At 54.8% G+C, this 17,737-nt stretch overlaps 2 protein-coding genes across 6 annotated transcripts in view; one reads left to right on the plus strand and one right to left on the minus strand.

Annotated features, from left to right (window-relative positions):
• Window positions 1-12,815, plus strand: part of SBNO2 (strawberry notch homolog 2) — a 70,281-nt gene extending 57,466 nt beyond the window's left edge. For 4 of the 5 annotated variants that reach the window (XM_026064789.1, XM_026064790.1, XM_026064791.1 and 1 more), the window contains 16 exons: window positions 249-331; window positions 1,387-1,587; window positions 2,154-2,329; window positions 2,546-2,677; window positions 2,968-3,103; window positions 3,825-3,937; window positions 4,942-5,013; window positions 5,540-5,648; window positions 5,886-5,960; window positions 6,337-6,480; window positions 6,731-6,825; window positions 7,367-7,459; window positions 7,681-7,812; window positions 8,318-8,394; window positions 8,590-8,780; window positions 9,259-12,815. In XM_026064789.1, coding sequence (XP_025920574.1) covers window positions 249-331; window positions 1,387-1,587; window positions 2,154-2,329; window positions 2,546-2,677; window positions 2,968-3,103; window positions 3,825-3,937; window positions 4,942-5,013; window positions 5,540-5,648; window positions 5,886-5,960; window positions 6,337-6,480; window positions 6,731-6,825; window positions 7,367-7,459; window positions 7,681-7,812; window positions 8,318-8,394; window positions 8,590-8,780; window positions 9,259-9,872 — 2,443 coding nt within the window. In that variant the 3' untranslated portion in view covers window positions 9,873-12,815. The remainder of the gene's footprint in view (window positions 1-248; window positions 332-1,386; window positions 1,588-2,153; window positions 2,330-2,545; window positions 2,678-2,967; window positions 3,104-3,824; window positions 3,938-4,941; window positions 5,014-5,539; window positions 5,649-5,885; window positions 5,961-6,336; window positions 6,481-6,730; window positions 6,826-7,366; window positions 7,460-7,680; window positions 7,813-8,317; window positions 8,395-8,589; window positions 8,781-9,258) is intronic. The other variant, XM_026064792.1, reaches the window with a different exon arrangement.
• Window positions 12,816-14,517: 1,702 nt separating this feature from the next.
• Window positions 14,518-17,400, minus strand: GPX4 (glutathione peroxidase 4). Its single transcript, XM_026064885.1, has 7 exons — window positions 17,374-17,400; window positions 16,743-16,837; window positions 16,284-16,428; window positions 15,927-16,078; window positions 15,654-15,678; window positions 15,183-15,242; window positions 14,518-14,800 (listed from the first exon to the last, which is right to left on the minus strand). Exons 1-7 carry the CDS (start codon window positions 17,383-17,385, stop codon window positions 14,768-14,770), a joined length of 522 nt encoding a protein of 173 aa, XP_025920670.1. The 5' UTR covers window positions 17,386-17,400; the 3' UTR covers window positions 14,518-14,767.
• Between the last annotated feature and the right edge of the window lie 337 nt (window positions 17,401-17,737).

The following is a 17,737-nucleotide window of genomic DNA, read 5'->3' on the forward strand; positions in this document are numbered from 1 at the left end:
ACGTTCCCTCAGCTAACTTTTGGGTCTGCCAGCAGAACCCTTTGGTGAAACAAACTCGGTTTGATTTGCTTCAGTTTTGGAGAGCTGAGCCGTACCAGTAGCTAACTGATCATGTGCTAGTAGTTGTGGTGCTGGATTTACCCCTCTTTCATGAAATATACTGCTATCTCAAATACACATTGCTACATGATAACCAGCAGATGTTCCTATTCCTGGTAGCTAGAATAAATTTTGCATCTTACTTTCAGAGGCGTCTTTCTATCACTAATTCAGAAGCACTTTCCTTCAACCAAAAGAAAGAGAGAAAAAGGAACTGGCATTAAAAGAAAACGTAAGAGCACACTCCACTGCCCAGCATCTGACCTCCTACCTTGCTGCTTCACCCCAGCCACTCAGCTTTTTCTTTTCCTTTTTCCCTTTCCCCCACTTCATGCTTTTTGCTACTCTGCCCTGATTTCAGTTTGCCCTCCCTCACATCCCCCATCACTGTTGTCTCTCATCTGGAGGAGGGCGGCTCTCTAGGTCATTCCCCCTTCCTCCCTCTAACCCACTCCCCTGTCACCAGCGTAGTTCCTAGCCTCCACCACTTGCCCAGTAGCTGTGCCCCTTTCCCTTAGCTGTTTCCTTACCTAGACTGATGGGCAGATTGCACCAGAGTCCTGGCTGTGCATTTGAAGCCCTCCTGCAGCAAGGGGGGTTTCTCTACTACCCCTTACCTATAGCATGGCAAGTGTCCTGGGAAAAAATCACTTCCCTGCCAAATCGTTGGCTGTGGCTGCAGGTAAGAACAGTTTTGGGATTTCTTCCTTAGTGGGATGGGGGAAAGGTGGAAGAGGGGATGAGACAGCAGCACAGGCAGATTGTGGAGGTTGTCCTAACAGGTTGCTGCTGCAGAGCAGCTTGTGCAGACTGGTCTCTGAACCCTCTCACGTGGCGGGGGCATGTCTTACTATGCTTGGAAGTAAACGACATCCCAGCTGCAAGCACCAAAACACTGGCACCTTCCCTTTGCCTACAAATGCCTCTGAGGGCAGTCAGACCTGCGGACTCCTTCCCCTATGGAGCTAACACTGCTTAAAGCCGGCTGTGAGTTCATCCTGGTGTGTGCAACTAGCTTCAACCCTGATAAAGATTGCCTTGTTCTTCCTTTCTCTCTCTTCCTTTCTTTCTTTCTCTCCCTCTCTTTTTCTCTCCCTCCTTCCTCCCCCCCTTCCTAACTGTCCACTTGTGCCCAAAAGGCTTTGTCTCTCCAAGATTAGCCTTTTATCTGAGGCAGTCTCAGCTATTTTGTGATTTCTTCTCTTCTTTCTGAGCTGGCACTTGCTCTTCTGCATGGATACACAAGGCTGGGGACCCCCACATGACGCCACTCACTCTCCCTTGCAGGGAAACAGAAGGGCCGCTGCGCCAAAGCTCTGAAGGGTGTATGTGACCCTGCCGGTGTGATCAAGATCAGTGATGACAGCAGCACTGACTCCGACATGGGGCTCGACAGTGACTTCAACTCCTCTCCAGAGTCCGTGTTTGAGACAGACGATGTCATCTTCGTTGAGCACACCTACAACGGCTTTGCAGCAGAGGACAGAAGTAAGCAGGGCAGCAGCAGAGGGCTTGCTCCTTCCTTGCTTTGGGGAGCCAGGAACCAGAGTCACTTCGTTCTTTAGTGCATGGTGCACAATGCACAGGAACGTAGATGGAGGAAACCACCCGCTCCAGTACCCTGCAAGCGTGGACAGCTATAAGATTAGATATAACCCTTGTGGGGTCTGGCTAAGGGGATTGCAGAGTTGAGCTGGTGTGAGGAGATCTTTTTTGGTGTGTTCTGGGGATGTTGAAGCTCCTTCTGTCTTTGGGATAGCCTTACAATCTTGGCTAGATTTTATCCTGTGATGGTCAAACTTGGCCTTGTGAGGTTAATTCACATCAACTTGCTCACATCAGTGAGCCAGCAGAAGGTGCTCTACACACTACTTTTCCTTCCATTATAAAACAGGGGGAAGCACAGATTTATTGAAGCACCATTTATTGCAAGGCTTTACCTGAACATCAGATAGTGCCCCCTAGAAGCCCCTTGGGACCAACTTCTGATTTCTTTTGGCTCTTCCGATTTGCAATCACCAGGTGATTCTGAGTGTTTGTGTTTTACTTTGCAGGCAGTTTTCACTTGCTGTCTTCCCAAAAAGAGATGCATGGCCTGAGAGAACTAGAACATGTGGAAAAGATGAAACAGGACCTCCTAGCAAAAGTAAAAGCACTGGGAAAAGAGCTACCTCTCAATACCTTGGATGAACTGATCAATCATTTTGGGGGCCCGGAGCACGTGGCAGAGGTACTCCCCACAATCAAGAGTATATTTCACTGGCAATGGGTGACAGGAAAAGGGGCCAGTGAAGGGAGCTGCAGCTGAGAGTTTCCTCTCCTTCCTTGCAACCTGAAAAAGCTGTTTAGAATTGACTTCCTAAACACTGTTTCACCCAAGATGCTGCACCGTGCAGGTCTCTCCCCTCTGCTAACGGCCTCTCTCTCTTCTGTGCGGCATGTGCAGATGACTGGGCGGAAGGGCCGGGTGGTATGCAGACCGGATGGCTCTGTCATGTTCGAGTCGCGTGCAGAACAAGGCCTCTCTATAGACCACGTCAATCTGAAGGAGAAGGAGCGTTTTATGAATGGGGAGAAGGTGAGTGAGATTTGAGCCAGAAGAACCTTCAAACATCTGCATGGGAGCAAGTACATTGACGGGGCAGGAAAGGGAGGGTGTCTTGTATGCTTTTGCCTTGCCAGCCTTAGGCCAGAGGCCAGCAAGGCTCTGCAGCTTTCTGTTTGCCCTGCTGGCAAGCGATAAGGTGGCCTAGGTCCCTTCCATGATCTGGGGCTACCTTTGTGTCTTGGGCTGTTTCCTGTGGCTGCTTTTGCAGATGACTAGGAACCTCATTCTCCCTTCTCACTGGTGGTGTTTCTCTCTCTTAGCTCGTAGCAATAATCTCCGAGGCCTCCAGCTCAGGTATCTCTCTCCAAGCAGACAGACGGGTGAAAAATCAGAAGCGCCGGGTCCACATGACACTGGAATTGCCTTGGAGTGCAGACCGGGCCATACAGCAATTTGGTGAGGACTGAGTGTTCTTGGTCACTGTCCCCTTCCCCGAGTGCATTTCAGACCATGCAGCCTTGGGCAGCCCTGGCAGTGAAAAGCACATGTGGCCGCCCAAACCAGGCAGGGCCTGAGGTGTTTAGCCTGGCCTCCCGAACCAGGCTGCAGCCAGGGACACAGATATTTAGCTTTTTGAGGTGGCAGCTTTCAGAGCACGGTGCTCCCATGTTTTGCCAGGATAGAAATCCAGACATAAGGCAGCTATGATTGACTTGTCAACAGGAACCTTCCCTATAAGATTTCAGGAATGATTTGCAGTGTGGAAAGGGGGAAGCCTTCCCATTCGTGTGAGCAGGAATTCCTCCTCATGAAACATGCCTGGTGGTGCCTGAGGACTTCTGTTCCATCCTGCAGAACCTCTGGAGATGGGGTGGGCCGGTTCCCACGTGAGCATAAAGAAATAATGCCACACCCCAGCTCAAAATGGGGGAGAGGTCAGGACTCCTTGCCAGAGGTCAGGACTAAAAACTCAACTCTGACATGTTCTGAGCATCACCAAGGTGATGAATGCAACTGCACCTCTGTCCTTTAATCCCAAAGAAAGATCTCCTTTGGAAACCAGCATGACGTGGATAGTCATTTTGGCGCTCTTACCTCCTGCTCAGCTTCTTTTCCCATATGAGGTAGGCTGTACCGACCTCGCCTTTCACTCCCTTCTTTACTCATATCTCTGTAGGTCGAACACACCGCTCAAATCAGGTTTCTGCTCCAGAGTATGTCTTCCTTATCTCTGAGCTGGCAGGGGAGAGGAGGTTTGCATCTATCGTGGCAAAACGTCTGGAGAGCCTAGTAAGTGCCCTGCAACAAAGATATAAGTGTGTCAGTTCCAATTCTCTCTGAACAGGTTTGGTAGTCCCACTGGCATGGACAGTGTTACTAGTGCGAGGGATTGCATCACCCCCTGACTTAAAGCATTGCAGTTGTGGAACGAAGAAGGCTTTTAACATTCTGGGATTTGGGAAAGGAAGTGAAGAAGAATATGTAACCAAGGCAACAGGAGGAATTTCAGGGAAGCAGAACCCAATTCCAGATGCTGGAATTCCCCCAACATTACACAGAATCACAGAATCACAGAATCGCTGAGGTTGGAAGGGACCTCTGGAGATCATCTAGTCCAACCCCCCTGCTCAAGCAGGGTCACCTAGAGCACATTGCACAGGATTGCATCCAGGCGCGTTTTGAATATCTCCAGAGAAGGAGAGCTTGCACCCATCCTTTTCCAGAAAGCTAACAGAAGTATTAATGACCACAGTTTGTCAGTCAGTTTCATTTTTCTTTGTTTCTGATAAATCCCCAAATACTTCAGGAAAGTCTTAATATTCCAGAAAGTCACTGCTTGTCCACAGTGCATTCATATCCTGGCATCTTCTGAGACAAGATGGTTTTGGTTATCCTTCCTCTGGTAGTTTGCAACAGCTAAAACTTAAGAACTAAAATACTTGTGAAGATGTATGTGACGTACAGCCTGCCTGCTGTATTAAGGTTTAATGTGTTGTCACATCTTAATAGCTAAATGGCATGTGATGTCTCAGAAATGTGTAGGAAAAAATAGCATTTTCAGTGTTCTGGATGTAACTAGGGAAACAGAAGAAATGTTGCTTGATAATCTCCAACAATCCTGTTAAAACCTGGTGGATGCTGTTGAGCTGGTTAGAGGCCATCATCTGAAATGCTCAGGAAACGTTGCTCACAGAGTTGATTATTTCTCAGGATAATTGATCTCTGTTATGTTGTTACTCTGATTAGTTCCTCCTACTCTTCTGAAGAGCTTTTTGCTTGGTCTGTCTTCCTAGGGTGCCTTAACTCACGGAGACCGAAGAGCCACTGAATCCCGAGACCTCAGCAAGTACAACTTTGAGAATAAGGTAACTCGCAGCTGTTTGCAGGGAAGCTCAGCCAAGGAAGGGCTGAAACAGTTAGCAAGTGCCTCAGTAGAAACCGGGGGTACGAAGGTCGTTGCTGGCACCTACAGGCAGGATGTGGCCTAGCAAGCATCAGGCGTGCAGCTCTGCGGGTAGCGCAAGTACAGCATACAGAACCAGTTAATACCAGCACCGGGCATCCGGGTGCCCCCCTGGTGGGAGGCTCATGTTCCCGGCTTCCAGGGGGAAGCTGAGGAGGGCGCTTGGGTGATCTGCCTCTGCCCTAAAGGGAAGTGGCGTCAGGGCCGGGGTGAGGGCTCGCAAGTTCCTGTACGCGGATCCCCTAGGGTTGGACAAGGCCCCTGACACGCGGCTTCCCCTCGACACAGGCAGCTCAGTGGCCTTTGCTGGAGGCGATGGCTTTCTCTGCAGTGCCAGCAGAAATGCTGTGACATACTCAGTCCATTGCTGGGCTGACAATGTAAGGTGCAGGGTTCGTCCCAGGCATGACTCTTGTCTCCTTTCACAGTATGGGGCTAAAGCACTAGACAAAGTCCTCTCCACTATCCTCAGCCACACAGAGAACAAGGTTCCTGTGCCCAAGAGCTATGAAAGAGGAGAAGCTTCATTTTTTCAAGGTAAGAATATTACCAGCTCTGGGGTTACTGTTGTGTCTTGCGTCAGCTTCGTGCACGAAGGTCTGTCTCAGGTTTGGGACACTTGAAGAGCTGAGCAGCAGGCTGGAGGGAAGACGGTGTGGGACAGGTTTAGCTGTGGGATAACGGGCATAGCTGGAGGGGAAGCAGCCCTGCAGGACTGTCGAAGGGAGGGGAGGTTCAATCCTAAAACTGAAAAGCTGCCTTCTGCCATTCCAGAAATGAAGCAAGGCCTCATCTCTGTGGGGATCTGCTGCAATCAGATGAAGTATGGCACCGTCTCGGTGGAGAAGGGTATGTGTCAATCTTTTTCTGCCTGTTGTGAGGGAGAAATGAAAGAGGCAGAGCTGCCATAGCCCCCTGGGTCCATCTGCACTGGAGTACAGCCTTGAGGGGTACACTGTGCAGCTGATGCAGGATGCAGCCCTCTGACCGCTGGAGGAGCTGCTGTGGTGATCAGCCAGCACCACAGATCACATTTCCCCACAGCAGCCTGGCTTCTGCCTGCAGCCTGGACTAATGGGCTCTTGGGCTGCTCTCTTGCGAGTTAGTGCTGTGCTGCCATCCAGGAAAGGGTGGTGGTTGGGTGTTGAATGAGTCTCTTTGGGGATGTGCTGGTAGGTTTCATGCCTGGCTACACCACATTCTCTGATCCTCCATGCTCTTGCAGATTGCTCCATCACCAAGTTCCTGAACCGGATTCTGGGTCTAGAGGTGGACAAGCAGAACATGCTTTTCCAGTACTTCTCTGACACCTTTGACTACCTGATTGAAAAGGACAAGAAGGAGGGCAAATATGACATGGGCATACTAGGTAAGGAGAAAGAGGGGTGGCCAGACCTCTCCCTGCTGCACCCCTGAGGCTCCCTGCTCTGGCTGACTGGCTGTTTCAGCACTGTGCTGTGCCCGTGGCCCTCAGGTGCTGTGCTGTCCCAGTCCCACACAGCACAAATCCTGAGACTCCTTTGCAAGGAGAGGAGATGGCATGGACAGAGAATGAGGGCTGGTCTTGGACCTAATGCTCTAAACAAGGGCATGTGTTTTGGTTTTTCCTCCTGCTCCAGATTTAGCCCCGGGAGTGGATGAGATCTATGAGGAGAGCAAGGAGGTCTTCCTGACCCCTGGGCACCCGCAGGACGGGCAGGTCGTGTTTTATAAGGTAGGCAGCCCGCACAGCGCTCTCTGCAGTCCAGCCTTCTCCAGTGCATCCCAGTCTGGGGCTGTGAGCCCCTGGCTTCCTCCTTCCGCCCCGCGGCTGTTTATCATGTTTGTATCGCATTTGCCCTTGGTCATGGGTGGGTCCTTGGTGCTGGGAGTTAAGCAGAGGAGCTAAGGACAGCCCTTGTCCTGCCCTGAGGGCATGGGGCTGCCATAGCCTGGAGCTCAGTCCGGCGGAGCATGTCAGCGCTGCACTGGCCCCTCTGGCCCTGCCTTCACCCTCTTCACCACCTTGCATGGTCTCCTGGCTGCAGCAGGAGGGCTCAGGGCTCTTAGTCCTTGGAGCTCTGCTCTCCTGGGAGACGGGAGCCCTGGGGCCCTCTGGACTCTGGTCCCGCCCGTGGCAATGTCCTTGAGGTACCAACAGCGCCTGTTTCTTGGCTGCAGCTGCACCGAGTATGCGTTGGGGTGTGATTTGTGGGACAGACTGAGCTTATCCTGCGCTCTGGAATTACAGAATCCTCTTGTTTGTCCCTGTTTAGATCAGTGTTGACAGAGGCTTGAAGTGGGAGGAGGCTTATGAGAAGTCGCTCAAACTGACGGGATCTTTCGACGGGTTTTACCTCTCCTACAGGGTAGGTCCCTGGGCTCTGCCAGGGTGGCACCCCAGTCTGGAGAATGACTCCAGCAGATGGTGGTCCGCTGTGACTGTCAAAGGCCCTTGGTCTGTGTGTGACCTCCTACTGGGGGCTGGAAGATGCCCCCACTGTGGGAACAGGGAGGAGGGGGTTAGTTCAGAGGAGTCTGAGCTTGGGAAGAGAAGCTGTGATTGTAACCACCAGCCCTACCCCAACAGATGCGAGGAAGCAAACACACCTGTCTGCTGGCAGAGCAGAGCCGCGGGAAGAACTTCATCCTCTACAAGCCAAACATTGGGAAGCAAAGCCAGCCTGAGAGCCTGGACAGTCTGCACAAAAAGTACCAGCGGGTAAGTGCAGCCCTCCGGCGTGACAGGAGGGAAGGGCCTCTTTCTCTGTGCAGGCTTTGCCAAATGGTGCCCCTCCATAGTGCAGGCGCCGCCTTCCCTGGGCCCACACGGCTCGGCCCCAGCCCCAGGCTAAGCTGCCCTTCCCTGCCGGGTCCCTGCTCCTGCGACCGGCTCACTCAGACAGGTCAATGTCCCCTGGCGCCCCTGGGAGAGCACGAAGCGTTTGTCCTCTCACTCCTCTGGCAGGCAGGGTGCTTAGCACCGTGCTACCTGGCTTCCTCACTGGCCCTGAACCCCCTCCAAAACAAGAAGAGTGGGGGAAGCAAGCGTGAGGATAAATTGTGCTTTGGAAGGACAGTTACTGTAAGCTCCTCGTAGTCCTGCTGAGGGTCTGGCAGAGCTGATAGCAGCACCCAGGTGTCCTGACTCCCAGCCCTAGGTTTCAACTCTCAGCTGCACATTGGGCAATGGAAAATCTCTACCTCTGTAATGGTTTCTTCTGCAGGTGCTGCCTGAGGAGGCCAAAGAGCACTGGGAGAGCAGTTACCACTTCTCCTTGAAGAAGTGTAACCATGCCGCCTGGTAAGAGATGTGCAGCCCAAATCTGCCCTGCTTTCAGAGGGGAAGGCTGGTCCTGCCCTCCCCGAGGCAGAACCCTTTGCGGCTGGCGCTGGGGAGACAGCGGGGAAGGGCCATGCTGGGGAGGCTGCGGCGGGGTCCTGCTCTGCCGTAGGAGCCCATGCTGACTCAGGTTGTTTTCCCCCACTCGGACTGAAGGAACAGGAGCTGCAAGCTGATCCAGGAGGGGAAGGAGTGCTTCCAGGGCATGCGCCTGCGTCACTACTACATGCTGTGCGGGGCCCTGCTGCGGGTCTGGAGCAAGATCGCCAGCATCATGGCAGACATCACTAACACCAGCTACCTGCAGATTGTCCGCCTGAAGACCAAGGAGAAGAAGAAACAAGTTGGTGGGTGAATAGCTGGGAAGGGAAGGGGCAGGGCATGTTAAAAGAAGGAAGAAGGGATCCAGCTGCCTGCTTCCAAGAATCCCCTCGTAAACATGGCTAGGTGCCGGGCAGAATCACCCGCTGCTCAGCTGATCCCATGGGAAGGAAGGCAGCTGGGGCTATCCCTACATGTTTGTTTGCGCCCAGTGGTGGTACATCTCCTCTGGGCACCAGGCGTGAGGGTGCCAGCCAGGCCTGAGCTGTCCGATCCTTGGCTGCGAAAGCGGCACTGTTGGTGCATGGTACAAGCCTGCCTTGGAGCTGCCTTTGCTCCAGTTGCAGCCCCGTCTCCCTGCTCCACAGCCCAGCCAAGAGGTGGAGCAGGCAGGGAGCGTGCTAGGCAAGCGGGCCCCAGACTGAGGTGCTCTTGCTTGTGCCTCTGTCCCCCCCAGTTCCCTTCTCAATGTGCTTTGGGGACTGACCCACCTTCCTCTCCTAGGGATAAAGATCCCCGAGAGCTGTGTTCGTAAGGTGCTGGAGGAGCTGAAGCAGATGGATGAAAACGTGAAGCGGAAGCACAACCAACTCCTCCTGGCCCAAGAGCAGAGCCTGCCGTTCTCCCTGCCACTGCCCATCCTGGCACAGCCCCGGGACCTCACACAGGTGGGGCCTGGGATCTCCTTGTCCAGGCACTCCCTGCGCCAGGACGAGATCCTGGACCTGACCTACAGCCCTCCCAGCAACAGCATCCCCGACATGGCGATGAACCCAGAGCCCGGTGCTTTGTGCTTCCCCTCGGAGCCTGTTCTCCAGCCACACCAGCAGCACAGGTTACCCTTTGGCTTCAGCCACCCTTCTGCCTTCAAAAGCCCAGCCCCAGTCCTGCAGGGGAACATGCATCTGAGCTCCCCCCTGCATGAACATTTGCCTCCCCCTCCCCCTGGATCCTTGCAGACTCTGAAGCAGCAGCAGGAAGACTTTGTCCAGCAGAATGGGAATATCAATTTTAGAAAGGTACTGGAAGAGATGTTTAATGTGGCCCCCCAAGAGAACATGCTGTCCCAAGAGCGCCAGAGCGTCATCCATTTCAGTGGGCCTTTCTCTGACTTCTGAAAGCCAGCTGAGCCCAGCATGGTGCTGGGCAAACCAGGCGCTGCTTGACCGCTGTGGATCTGTATCCTTTGGTGCAAAGATGGGAGTTGGGGAGCCTTGGCTTTTCTACTGGTTTAGACTGATCCACTTCTGTTTTTGAGGGGAGAAGAAAGAAAAAACTATAGTTCCTTAAAGCAAAGTTTATTTATATATAATATACAGTCACCCATGTATAGATTTGTATATAACATGCGCTTGGGAGGAGTTGAGTGCTGCCAAGCTCAGCTGATTTGGACTGATGGTCTCTGCTGTGTCCAAGTCCTGCTCAAAGGTCAGTGCCCCTGTAGGACAGAGGGGAGACACCCCCTCCTCTCCATGCTTGTCCCCCTGTAGACTACTGAGTTTTCCAGGCTGGGTTATCCCTTCCCAAGCCCTCCAGCCCAGAGGTCTGCAGCAGTTGCTGACTGCACTGGTTCATTACTGAACTGGGCAAGGTCGTGTCTGGTCTCAAAACGATCTGGTGACCAGAGCACTGGTCCATTACTGAAGTGGGAGAGCCCAGTCTGCTCCTGACAGCTGCCTGACCAAGCTGTATCTGCGTTGGCTGGTGCCAGCTTTCCTCTTGGGCTGCACCAGCCCTGCTGTGCACCTTGAGGCTGCTCTGAACACTGGGCGCTGGAGGGCTGAGTATGAAGGCAGAGGTGAAGGGGAAGGTAATGACGTCCCGGAGTAGCTGGGAGCCACTGAGTTAGTGCCAACTGTGCAGGGTTGAGCAGACTCAGTTGGGAGAAGCAAAACTGACTGCTCCTGCTCTGTGCCTTCCCTGGGAAGGGATCCTGACACCTCTGGGGCTGCCTGAGCTCTGTAGGAGAGGGCAGAAGCTGTCTGCCCCAGTGCTCCGTTTGTCAGTATTGTGCAGTGAGCTCAGTCGTGCTGGGACCACATGGAGGATTTCCTGAAGCAGAAGGGCCATGCGTCCCTTCAGCTTGTCCCATAGCCCCTGGCCAGCCTGCACCTCAGCCCCACACGTCGCTGCATCTCTGGCTGACCATGCTTTTTCTAACTAGCTATCATGTAGTGTCCTTCTGGCCATCTCACTAGTCCTGTTCTACATGGCTTGTCCTTGGCTGGGCCATGGACACAGACCTGGGCATCTGGATCTCGGCGATCCAGCCCACCCACCACTGATCTCAGTGAGAGCCACTGCAAGGTCCCAGAAGGGCCAAGGTCCCTGGCGAGCACCAGGGTTGTGCAGTATTGCTGCTCATGCTGCAAATCCAGCCTCCAATACCAAAGAGCAAACATCTGCTTTGCAAAGCACTGCCCCACACCACCCAACTGCCCGTGCAGCAGCGGGTCAGGCCAGGAGCGGCTGGGTGGGCTGCTTTCTCTCCAGGACATGTGTAGCCTCCAGCCACCTCTGCCACCATCCATGGGCTGCTGTTTCAGAAGCGTCTCAACCTCGGCAGGTCCCGGGGAAATTGTCCTTTGTTTTCTTTTTTAAACAAAGGAGTCTGGCAGGAAGCTGCCCACCGGCAGAGATACTCTGGGCCCTGGCAGCTCCTCCGCAAGCCTCCCTTCTGCTGCGCTTCTTTTCTCTGCCTTGAATCATCTAGATATTTCCTGGAAGCAGCATCAGGATATTTTCCGGGGAAGGACTTGAGACCTGCCCTGTCTGGCCTGGCCCTTCCTCGGAGAGGGACCTGGGGAAGGAGGCCCAGCCTGGGAAGTGGCCTCTTCTGAGGTCCCCCCATGCCCTGACAGGTCGGTCTGGAAGGTGCCAGCACTTTACGTGTGCCCGGTTGACTGCCCACCTCCAGGCAAAGAGCCTTGACCCTCCAGCGGCAGAGACCAGCCGAGTGCCCGGTTTGCCTTTGGGAAGCGCTTCGAATCAGTCCCAGCAGTGTTAGTGCTCCCGCTGAGACGGGAGCCGCCTTCCCGGTGCGTTAGACCACGGCTCGTTTTGGAGGTTGGCCTGGCTGTGACCCTTTCCCTTTGTTTTGGGGGCTTATATTTACCCCACCTTCCTCCAGCCTGGGAAGAGCTGTGGCAGGGCCCAGGGTGTCCCTGCAGCCAGGGCTGCTCGGGGGCAGCATTTGACTAGCATTCAAGGAAAGCTCCTTACCTCAAAGTAGACACCAAAGATCAGAAGTCCTCCCCGGCACTTTTCTGGACAGAGCGCCCCGGGGCGGGGGGTTCCCCCAGATCCTGGGCATCACCCCTGTCTCGTGGTGACACAACAGCCTTTTCCTTGTCCCGATCAGGGCCCCTTCCCCCAGCCCCGTGTGATCCTCTATTTAAAATGCTTCCCAGTTCACAACACTCGCGGAGAATCCGGAGGGGCCCGTCGGCTCCGGCTTCGCCCCGTCCTGGTTCATTCGCTTGGCGCTTGCTGAATTCTCAGCACCAAAACAGACGCCAAGAAAACCCATTTCAAAAAGGCTTAAACTCAGGAATAGCGACAAGGTATTCTCGCTCCAGGCACCCTCCGCCAGACGCCTCTCCCCAGGGAGGAACCAGAGCGCCGTTACCTGGAGTCTTATCTGGTGGCTTTGTTGATGTTACTTTTAAAATATATGCAATTCTCCCTCCCTGATCTCTGAAAAGACAGAGAGCACCTTCAAAGAAATCCTTCCCTGCCCCGATCCTGTGTTTTTGTCAGGGTTAATAATATGTAACGATATCTTTTAACTAAATTATTATGCAGTTGTCCTACTGATTGTATGTATTTTTAAATGAGTCCCTTTTTTTCCTCCCTTAAAACTTTTTGTTAGCACTTTTTAATCCGCTTGTTGTTTGCCTTTGTTTTTCTATGTGTATTTATAATTAATTGAGATGTATATATGTAAAGAGATTTTTTTAGAATATGTGCCTTTGACTAATAATTCCTAAATTTTCTACTTGCCTCAGAAGGATAATTTTTCATTCTGCTCAGTAAAAATGGAAAGGAAGCCACATACAAGATTTCTGCAAGTCCCAGCTCTGTCTGTCTGTCTGTCCGCCTGCCTGTCCAGATGTATAGACTTGCCCCAGGATCCCGTCTGTGGTGCAGGTCAGGTGAGGGGATCCAAGGGCCAGGGTCCCGCTGACAGCTGGAGTTTGTCCACCGTGTCCCTGAAACGGTGGGGGTAGTTCAAGGACTGTTGTCCCAAGCAAGTGTCGTTCTCCGGGGGGGAGATGGGGCCCCGCCGTGCCGAGGGGGATCCTCCCAGGTGCCAGCTGAGCGTGGAAGCCCGGCTGGACCCTGGACCCTGACTCAAGCTGCTCCCTGCACTGTTGCTTTCTCTCCTGGCTTTGTTGGAAAAAAATGTGGATAGTAGGAGCCAAAGTACAGGCCCAGTCCTCCAGCACGAGCTGTTTCTGCTTAGTCACATGCTGTGGCTCCACGCGATCTCTTCTGCCCAGACAGTAGCAGTTCTCTTTATCCTAGTTGGAGATGGGCCTGTGAGCCAGGGGCGCTGGTAGTGCCGAAGCAAGTCATACCTCGCCCTTGTGCAACCGCGGCTGGGGCTTTCAGTGCTGCCAAGGGAGCTATGGGGCCGCGGAGAGCCGAGCGGTCAGGCAGGCCAGAGCACAGTCCCCTGCCGCTGCTGCGTGCTTGGCCGGCCGGCCGGCAGCAGAGCGCTCCCCGCATTCATGGGGAGGGTTTAGCGCGGGGTCGCCGCGCCAGACTGGCAGGAGGAAACTCCCTCGAGTCCCAGCCCGGGAGCTGCTCCCCGCTCTGCTCCCTGACTCTACCCTTTGCCACACAGTATGGACGGGGCTCCCCGTGCCGGGCCCTGGAGGAGCTGGGTTTGGTTTGAGCACTGCGGTGCCGAGGGGAGGCTCAGCACCCTCCCGGGGCAGATGAGGGGCAGGAAGGCTGCCTGCCTCTCACGCAGAGCACCGTGCAGCACAGGCACCTGTGCAGGCTTCCATAAAACTGGCTCTCCCACCGCCTGCGGGAGGTGCCATCTCACCGTGGACTCGGTTGGACAACGCTGGACTGTTGCAGGCACCAGCTTCGCTGAGATGCTCCGGGAAGGCTTGGATGCTCCCGTGCACCTGCACACCACCTTGGACAAGGCTGCTGTACAAGGTATTTTGCGACATCCCAACACCACTTTTTTCTTTTGTGTTAACTGCTTCTGGCCATAGCTTACACCACTGCTAGAAGAGGCTGCTCTGCTGCCCTGCCAGGCCCAGGAGGTGCATTAGGGGTGCTGGTATGTCGTTGAGCACCCAGGGTTTTTTGCCTATAATCTTGCTTGCTTTCAGGCCCCAACCCAGTCTCACTCCAGCAGAGAGAAACTACCAGATCCTGTAAGCTCCCTGTTGGTCCATGAGGAAGAGGGATCCCATCTGCCTTCAGGCAGGAGGACCAGGTCCCCACCCGTGGCCCCAGAAGGGATACACACAGATACACACACTTCCACACACTGTTTTGTCCTTTCCCGTATGAGCCCCTCTGATGCTCCAAGTGACCCAGGATTGCGTGTAATTCCCCCATCAGCACTAATGAGGATTATCCCTGCTGGGCTCAGCTCTGGTGAGCTGAGGCAGGAGTTGCATAAGGTCTTAGCTCCCCCGCAAAACCCTGGTTTCTCCCTGCTCAAAGGGCAGCAGATCCAGCCCCAGGAGAGCAGCCCATCCACCACCCACTGCCACACCAGCCAGACAAGACCAGTCATTTCCAGTAACTTTATTGCAGTGGGGCAGCAGATGCTGCTTTGTGACTATAGACAAGGGCTGCCCAGCAGAGGCCACCGGCCCTGTGAAGCCTTCCTCCAACAGGTGCACGCCAAATCTTCAGGTCTGCCTCACCAGCAAGCTGGCTTAAAGACAGACCGTCATTGGGGCTGGATGAGAAGACTCCACAGGGAGCAGGAGAGCCAGCGCTGGGCAGAAGGGACAGCACAGTGGTGAGATGAGCAGGTCTACAGATAGTTAGGCAGGTCCTTCTCGATCACCTGTGAGGAAGAAGGGAGCGTCACACCGCGAGCGTGTCACTGCCCCAAGAATGTGCGAGAACCCTCCTCCACCCTGTCCCTGAAGGACGCCATCCGAGCAGGCTGCCCTCGGTTACAGCGCTGCCAGACCCGCGTCCCTCCCCGCCACCTCAGCCACCCCCTCTGCGTACAGAGCGCGGCGCCTCTGCTTCCCCCAGCCAAGGGAGGGAGAAAACATAGCAGTGCAGCGGAGCCTCCTCTGGAGCAACACTCCCCCACAGGTGTGATCCGTGAGAGCAGCTGGCACCACCACGCTTCCCCCCTTCTCCTGTAGCTCGGTGCCGTAGCTGGAACTGATGGCCAGGCAGAACAGCAACACGAACCACCCCGGCCGGAGACTTACGTAGGGATCTTCCATGGGACTGTATCTCTTCACAACTTGGCCCTCGCGGTTAATGAGGAACTGTGGAAGTGAAGAAGCACCCAAGTGAGCCTGGCAGCAGCTGTAACATTGGCGCTCTGCAGCCCAGGGCTCTGCTTACAGCAGGGGTAGGCTGGGGGCAGATCCTGCCTATGGAGAGGAGCTGGAGGCCCTGGCAGCCCTGCTCGCAGCTCCGCTTGTTACTGCCTTGCTGGGACGGGGCTCGAGATCACACAAGCCAGAGGCTCATAAGGGTCCCCAAGCACAGGGACCAGGACAGAGCAGCTGGCCCTTGGGACTCTCCTACCCCAACAGCTGGGGTAACCACACAGAGCAGAGCCTACACACACGGATCCCTTCTCCCTGCAACGCTTCAAGCACTCCCCACCACCCAAAGGGTTAGGGTTTGACCATAACACAGCCAGAGCCCAGGAGAAGGCAGACATATCCTACCTTAGAGAAGTTCCATTTTATTGCACTAGAAGAAGAAAAGACAGAAGTGAGACTGTGATGGAAGAAACTCCCCTTGCTGCAGCCAGGCCACCTGTTTCTATCAGCCTTGGCCTCACTGCCCAGCTTGGATGGAGCAGCCCAGAGCCCACCCCTCCCTCCCCACTGCAGGGCCACCTGGCAGGGCTTGCTGAAGTCTCCTCTCGGCCCCACGGGCTGTTCCAGCAGCGCCAGGCAGGTTGGGGGGTTTCTACAACTCCCCTTTCTCACACTCACTTGCCCAGGGTGCCTCTTCCTGCGGGCTGCGCCTTCATCCACGTCCACAGCGGAAGGGCATTGTCCCCATTGACATTGATCTTACTGAACATGTCAAACTTCACTCCATACTTCTCAGCAAATGCCTTAATCTGAGCATTGTCCCCTGGTTCCTGAGGAAGGCAAAAGACAGGGCACTCTAACATAAGCCTCTTCCCCTTTAGCACAGAAACTCCATGGCTCTGCTGGCACGCGGGTGTTGTACGGGCTCCTCTCGTGTACTGCATGCAGAGCCCGGCCAGCCAAGCAGACCCTCGAGACCAAGAGCTGCCCTTGTGTGGGGCTCCAGGGCAGCCTTCACCCCGTGCTCCCACATACCTGTTTTCCAAACTGGTTGCAGGGAAAGGCTAGGATGCGTAAACCCCTCTCAGCGTATCTGGCGTACAAGTCAACAAACTGAGTGTAGTTTACGTCTGTTTTTCCTCATTTTGAGGCCACATTGGTGATGATGCAGACAAAGCCTCTGGAAAGATAAAGAATCGGAAGCAATTCCCCTAACAAGACTAGGCAGGTCCCTCACATATCCTCTGTGAAGGGGAAGCAAGAGGGGAAGGCAGCCTGTAAACAAGCTGATTTCTGCATAAACAAGCTGCTTTCTACGGAGCCTCTCCCATGTTACACAAGCTCCCTCTGTAGCTTAGTCATTGTTGCCTGGCACAGCTATTAAGAACCTTTAAACAGCGCTCCCCCCTCCAGGTCCCAAGGGCATCACCTTCCCCCCCACACTCACATACTGCCTTACCAAGGACAAGCGGATTCCATGCCGTTCACTCCTACCTGTATTTCTCCAGGGAGACAACGTTGCCATCTATGTCTTGGGCATGGAAGTCGTAGATTGATTTGGCAGTGCGCCAATCGTCCGCTTGGGCACACTGCAAGAGAGCCCAGAGCTGCCATCAGCTTCCCTCCCCAGCAATCCAGGCAGCATGTCCTCTCCGGGTTTAGGTGAGCTCAGCCCCAGCAAGAGACCAGCAGTGAGTCATGTCACAGCAACGGTTTGCGCCTGCACCCCTATGCTGATGGCTCGCTGTCTCCATCCCTCCCATCCGTAGCAGCACCCCTCTCTACTCGTCGCTCCCCTCAGGACTCGTGAAGCAGAAGCTGAGTGTGCCCAGAAGGGCATACATCACTCACTCTGGTGGCTCCCTGCTGTCACGTGCCCCAGATGATCCACATGCTCTGCGTTAGCTGCTCCACCCCCAGCGCCACGGTAATCCAGCTAAATTACAAATTTCTCAAGCTATAGTTTAAGTCCTCTTTTCTCCCATGCAACACAACGTACGACTTGCGCACTGCTGGTGTTGCTCCCTGCTAGGTCTCACAGCCCCATGGCTCATCCTGGGCGCTTCAGCTGCTGGAGGAGCAGCCCAGGCAGAGCTTTGGCTTCCAGAGCCTTCCCCCACCGCACCTCTCCCAGCATCTCCTCGCCCTGTGCAGTTAGGGCCGGACAAGTACAAAATTCGACGCTTAAGCACGGATCCCTGCAGTACGTGTCCCACTCGCGGGGACACCCCGCTCCCTCCGTCGGGTGGCAGCGGCTCCCTGGGGAGAGAGGTCCCTGCAGCAGACGGAACGTCCCGGCCCTCTGCTCGCCGGCCCACGCCGCCGCCGGCTTCGCCTCCGCCGCGCGAGCGCTCTGGGCGAGCGGCTCCGCTCCCAGCGCCAGGCCCCGGCCGCCGCTCTCCTCCCGGCGGAGGGAACTCAGCACCCGAAGCCAGCCGCATTCGGCCCTTTCTTTGGCACTGGGCTGGCAGCTGCTGCAGGCCCACCTC

This window comes from Apteryx rowi, unplaced genomic scaffold, assembly GCF_003343035.1.
Source record: "Apteryx rowi isolate R43461 unplaced genomic scaffold, aptRow1 scaffold_220, whole genome shotgun sequence".
In the NCBI taxonomy this organism is placed as follows: Eukaryota; Metazoa; Chordata; class Aves; order Apterygiformes; family Apterygidae; genus Apteryx; species Apteryx rowi.